General features: G+C 33.0%; 3 protein-coding genes across 3 annotated transcripts; 1 reads left to right on the top strand and 2 right to left on the bottom strand.

The window, feature by feature from the left end:
* Positions 1–469: 469 nt before the first annotated feature.
* On the bottom strand, positions 470–1,442 carry LOC146949686 (uncharacterized). The gene is made up of 2 exons (XM_085745630.1): positions 953–1,442; positions 470–846 (listed from the first exon to the last, which is right to left on the bottom strand). Exons 1-2 carry the CDS (start codon positions 1,064–1,066, stop codon positions 601–603), a joined length of 360 nt encoding a protein of 119 aa, XP_085601756.1. The 5' UTR covers positions 1,067–1,442; the 3' UTR covers positions 470–600.
* Positions 1,443–2,643: 1,201 nt separating this feature from the next.
* LOC146949687 (secreted RxLR effector protein 161-like) lies at positions 2,644–3,072 on the top strand. Its single transcript, XM_085748554.1, has 2 exons — positions 2,644–2,759; positions 2,871–3,072. The coding sequence occupies exons 1-2, from the start codon at positions 2,644–2,646 to the stop codon at positions 3,070–3,072; spliced, it is 318 nt and encodes a 105-aa protein (XP_085604680.1).
* A 1,232-nt stretch (positions 3,073–4,304) lies between these two features.
* On the bottom strand, positions 4,305–5,312 carry LOC146949688 (uncharacterized). The gene is made up of 2 exons (XM_085745631.1): positions 5,143–5,312; positions 4,305–4,865 (listed from the first exon to the last, which is right to left on the bottom strand). Exons 1-2 carry the CDS (start codon positions 5,239–5,241, stop codon positions 4,617–4,619), a joined length of 348 nt encoding a protein of 115 aa, XP_085601757.1. The 5' UTR covers positions 5,242–5,312; the 3' UTR covers positions 4,305–4,616.
* Between the last annotated feature and the right edge of the window lie 402 nt (positions 5,313–5,714).

Raw genomic sequence — 5,714 nt, forward strand, 5'->3', positions numbered from 1 at the left:
GATTCGTCTCGATTAATATTTTCAAAATATCAAATTTTTGTAATTTTTTCTACTAGATTATTAAAGAAATTTAAGTTTAAAATTGTGCATTGGCATACGTGATAGAGTCAACTAGGTCAAGTAATATGGGACGGAGGGAGTAATATAGATCAACATTTCTGGTGACTTTTCCCTAAAGAAAACATTCTTGATGAATTAAGATTTTGGATGGAGTCGTGGAGATGTGTTCAATCTCTTTTTGTAGATTGATCGATTATTCGTTGTTGCTCTCGATACCTGTCGCCCAAAATATCAATCATAGCACAACACGTTGATTCTTATGATCATACATAGTTTTCAATTTGATTAGCATGTTTTAGTGTCAAATTTTCTTCTTACACATACTTTCTAAAGATAATTCAATTGATACTAATTATTTGGCTCTCAATGTCTAAACAAACAAAGACAAGAAAAAGCATATCCAACAAAATGAAGCAGGCAAAACGTTTAGTGTTAACTTTAATCTCTTCAACCTTTTATAGATATAATTCAAAACAAAACAAAAAAAAGCATAGGATATATGGGATGTGATTACCCTCTTATTAATTCCTATACATTTAATTATAACTGAATCCTATCACAGCCATCTCCAAGTTGCCCTGATAAATCTTCACTACTTCTATACTCTGCAGTGTCCACAACATTCATATCAGCCTCAGCAGTGGTTGTCTCAGTCACCAATTGTACAGTTTTCTTTGTTGCATCCCATGCAGTTTCCACATTTTCCTTACCAACTTCTTCAACACTCTCTAGTACCTCTCTTGCTTTCTCTGACCCTTGATTTATTGCTCCTAATGGATCACCACCCTGAATTTAAAAAAAAAAAAAAGTACACAATATTTGTGAGCATATTTTCAAAATTAAAAAAAATTTAAAAATAAATATTTGTGAAAGAAAAAAAATTGAGGTATACTTGAGTATGAATGTGAGATTGTTTTGCAATTGAGAAGTTGATAACTTTAGCAGCATTGGTAGTGGTTTTGACCAAGTCTTTGCACTGAGCAAGAAAGGGAAATGTTTTTGCCATTTTTCAGTGATGATAGGTGACAATTATTAATATAATATATATGTTTTGATGCCTAATGTGAATGAATTTATAGATATCACGTCTTTGGCTAGCTTATATATGTTGTATAAGTAAGAAAATATCTAAATGAAGAGGAATAAAAAAGTGAAAATGGATTGTGTTGTGTGACACGTGGTGGAAGGTAAGACATGAGTCATGAATATTGGATTTTGTAACACAACACGTTCGTAGGTTGTCGCTATGGCAGTGTCTACTGGTTGCGTGACACTTGTAAGGTTCTGTATCGGTGTATGTATGAATTGAGAGAGACAAGAAGATAAGAGATTTGGACGATGAACGTTCTACTAATTACAACTATAGAATCTTTTTAATTTGGGTATGCACATGGAAAATGGGGTGGGATTATCCTCTCACCAAGCAATCTGATTCGGTGTAGGATGGTTCTCATTGCTTGGATCAACATCAATATTATCTTCCTATTTAATAAAGATTATTGTCTTTTCGAAGTCCAATTATCATATTAGAGGGTAGAATCAAGATTCAATGCAGTCACACATCTGAGTCATTGGATATACACATCTTTGTTTCACGGCTCTTGACTATTATGATTAAAATAAAATAAAAAGATGTAAGTTGGATAGAGATAGAGAGGTGAATGGAGAGAATCCATATCTTAGAGTAGAGAGTTAATCATGTTACATACTCTTGGCCAGTACTATGCGACAAGAAAGGCAGTATATCAATTGCTTACAAAAGGGTAGCGCTTGGATATCAATACAGTGTCAATGTCGTGTAACATTGCTGAACTACGATGTCAGAGTTGTATGGGAAAAAAAAAATATGAGAGAGGGAAGAAAGACACTTGTGATATTGTGGTTGACCAATGTCACGTTACATTAACACATCAATGTCACCCTATACAAAGCTAAAACACATTATGATTATTAGATGTATTTTTTACGGTCACATTTATAAACATATTTATTTATTTATAAATAAATATTTCTTTTTTAATTCATGTATTTGAACTATAATATAATTTAGATACATCACATCAGTTATTTAATAAATTTAAAAAATGAATAATTGTTTATAGATTTAACCGAAATTTTAGAAATTTTAAATAAATGAGATGATCATCCTTAAAAAAAGTAAATGAGATGATCACAAACTTCTTTCATAATATTTTAGAAATTTTGATGTGATTTGCTCATGGTGGGCTAGGCGCCTAGCGCTATAGGGTCACTACTACAAAAATGACATTTCACATCGGTCGAAATCGACATTTCACATTGGGTTCCAGCCAATGTCACTAAAGGTAATTATTTTCCGCCTCAGATATTTCCTCACCTGATGTGAAAATCTTATCCAAAGTTCACTAAAATTTCAAAATTGCCACTATGTGTGTCTATCCCATCAGGTATTTTCTGTGCCGATGTGAAAACTAAAGACCCCATGTTGTCAAATGTATATTTTCTAGTAGTGGGTAGTCCCTAGTATAATACTCTAAGTTTTCATCTTTTATATTTGAAATATATATATATTGGTTATTGTTGAAGTATGAGCAATTCGAAGTTATGAGTACTCTATTGGCGAATCACTTTAAGTCTTCGTTGGATCAGTGTCCGAAGACAGATACAAAAGTTGAGTATATGTCTAAGGTTCCTTATGCCATTGATGCTGGCTGTTTAATGTATGCTATGGTCTGCACTAGACCAGATTTGACACAAGTTGTAAGTTAAGTTTGCAAGTTTATGTCCAAACCGGGAAAGCGTCATCAGAAAACAGTCTAGTGGATTTTCAGGCACTTGAAGGATACAATGAGTCATGGTATAATGTTTAGCAGTGGAAAGGGTGATCCTTCAGTTGTACGGTATGTTGATTCAGACTATGCTGGTGATATGGAGGATAGAAGGTCTACAACAAGGTATGTTGTTACTTTAGCAGGTGGACCTATTTGCTGGAAATCATCGGTTCAATCCATAATTGCCATGTCGACAACTTAAGCTGAGTACGTGGCAGCAACTGAAGCTGCCAAAGAAGCCTTATGGCTTATAGGTATGGTTACAGAATTGGGTGTTGAGCAAGGTGGAGTCCGATTGCATTGTGATAGTCAGAGTGTCATTTATTTAACAAGCTAGCATTCAGGCGTATTATGCCAGGACCAAACATATTGATGTGAGATTTTTCAAGATCATAGAGTTACTTGCATCTGGACATATATTACTTGAGAAGGTTCACACTTCAAAAAATGCAACTGATATGTCGACCAAGCCAGTTATCAGTGACAAGTTCAAGTATTGTCTCGACTTGTTGCATGCTTCTCAATATTAAGCAGAAGGAGTACCCCCAATTGCCAGGATGTGTTCTTCATGCAGGAAGTCTGCATAAGGGTTCGATATTCGTTAAGGCGGAGATTGTTGAAGTATGACTCATATATAGAAGACATTGAATCGTAGTAGTACTATGTATACAACTTATAACACTGAAATTCTAAGAAATATCATGTGTTCATCTTTCTCTTTTCGTTCTCTAATTTAATCTTTTGTGTTACTAGTTGTTATTATAACAATTATATATTTAGATGTTTATGCATCAATACACATGATAGTTAATTAGAAAATGTTAATTTTTTTGCAATAGCTAATCAATTTGAATTTCTATTCTAATCGATTAGGAATAAGCTAGTAGATTAAGCTATTTGGCTAATTGATTATCGCAACGAGTCAGCTACAATCTTGTTTTTACTCTAATAATCAATTACGAATCTTCACTAATCGAGTAGACAACAATCTAACTAAAAGTAGATTGTTGTTTCTATCAGAGTCTAACTCATCTTTACAAAACTGGTTTGTGAGATGAATATTGTCTCCATTTATAAACACGTTTAGAGCATATTTTGTCTGATATGTGACTCTTTAACGTGTGACACCTTACAACTGGCAATATCGAGCTTGGTTCATGGACATAAATGATGAGTGGTTTGATAGCGAAAACCTAATAGTAAAGTCTCTGATACCATGATAAATTTGGGACATAACTTATCGTTATAAAACCAACTTATAAAATGATGATTATCCACATTTATAAATACATCCTATTTTGTCCGATATGACACGCTTTAATTTGAGATTGGATTGATTCCAATCTCTGAGAACAAACATTTGGTCTATAGAATGCATCAAACAATATGAGATTTGAATTTTATTTTTTTTTTTTTACCAACGAGATTTGAATATCTTAGAAATATGAGATAAACTTTCAATTTTTTTTTTTGGCTACAAGATAAACTTTCATATGAGATTACTCAAACATTCACAATTCTCAATCATTTTTAGTGTCGTTTGTTGCTACACAATTGTTGCACTCTAGAAGGTACAGAGAAATTACTACAAAAAGCATATAATATAATTTAGCCTAAAGGTAAACTATTATTATAAAATATTTTGTTGCATATATGAACTGACTTAACACTACTAGCTCGATCCTACCATATCCCCCTAATGCCTTCCTCCTTAATTACAGTTCCTTTCACCTTGATTTTCCTTTTTCAATTCATTCCCCTTCGATCATGTCCATCACCATCTATACCCTTATGTTTAGCATCTTGAGCTGCCATCCAAGCTCCATCCATGCTGTCCTTAGCAGTATCCCTCACCATGTCTCCTTCTTCTTCTGCTTTTATTGGACCCTCTCTTGCTGGATCACTAGTCATAGCCCTATCTTCTTCCTTGCCTTTGTATATACCCTCCATCGTCATCCTATCATCACTATTTGCTTCTGCCACTGCATTACTACCCTGTGACATTTTTCAATTAATTATGTTGACCAATTAAACATAATTTGATCCATCTATAGTTATCAATTTATTTTCATGACAATCAACTATATAACTACCAAAATATTAAAAAAAAAAGATAAACGTGAATCAACTATAAAAACCAAAATATTTAAAAAATAAACTTAAATAATATACTAATTTTTCTGGTAAATAAATAATGTATGTAGAGATCCAAAAAAAATGTCGAAAGTTAGAATTGTCAAAATTTCCATAAATTGAAGACAAGGATATATACTTCAGCACGTTCATAAGCAGTGGACAAGGAAGCTGTAGAATGGCGATAAAAAGACATAGATTTGGTGACCATGTGGATTGTTTTCTTAGTTAGCATCATGGCAAATTTGTAACCTTAAAACTACGTACACCTCGTATTCTATTTCTATTCTTTAGCCTCTTTTGGTTAGCTCACTGTTATGATATGCTAGTAGGTTGATATTTATGGAAGAAGTAAACGGTGAAAGCAACATCGTCTTTCAGGTTTGAACGACACGTCAAAAGGGTCCAGTTTGACACGTTTCGGATACGTGTTGCTGAAGAACAGAAATGATCTGAGTTGAAGGGATTATTCTTAATAGTCACACGCCCAAGTAAAAATCTTTTAGGCACACTTACAAAATATAAATTCCACGTTATATTCTTTTAATTATTTCAAAAGTAATAATAAAGTTAACTTTATATGTTTTTATGTGAGTGTATTTAAACTTGTATCCATAGTCTTGTGACTATGGAAGACTTGCTCGAGTTGAAGATATGGAAATTGTTTTTTTTTTTTTTTTTGAATGAGACATGGAAATTGTTATTTATATG

The sequence above is a fragment of the Medicago sativa genome, chromosome 2 (genome assembly GCF_051527215.1).
Source record: "Medicago sativa cultivar Bolivia chromosome 2, Bolivia_mono, whole genome shotgun sequence".
NCBI classification, from domain to species: Eukaryota; Viridiplantae; Streptophyta; class Magnoliopsida; order Fabales; family Fabaceae; genus Medicago; species Medicago sativa.

Excerpts from the sequence above, each read along its gene's own strand:
- LOC146949686 (XM_085745630.1), bottom strand. The coding sequence starts at position 1,066 with ATGGCAAAAACATTTCCCTTTCTTGCTCAGTGCAAAGACTTGGTCAAA. Across the intron at positions 847-952 it reads AATCTCACATTCATACTCAA|GGTGGTGATCCATTAGGAGC; the intron begins GTATACCTCAAT and ends TTTTAAATTCAG.
- LOC146949687 (XM_085748554.1), top strand. The coding sequence starts at position 2,644 with ATGAGTACTCTATTGGCGAATCACTTTAAGTCTTCGTTGGATCAGTGT. Across the intron at positions 2,760-2,870 it reads ATTGATGCTGGCTGTTTAAT|GCACTTGAAGGATACAATGA; the intron begins GTATGCTATGGT and ends GTGGATTTTCAG.
- LOC146949688 (XM_085745631.1), bottom strand. The coding sequence starts at position 5,241 with ATGATGCTAACTAAGAAAACAATCCACATGGTCACCAAATCTATGTCT. Across the intron at positions 4,866-5,142 it reads CTGCTTATGAACGTGCTGAA|GGTAGTAATGCAGTGGCAGA; the intron begins GTATATATCCTT and ends AAAATGTCACAG.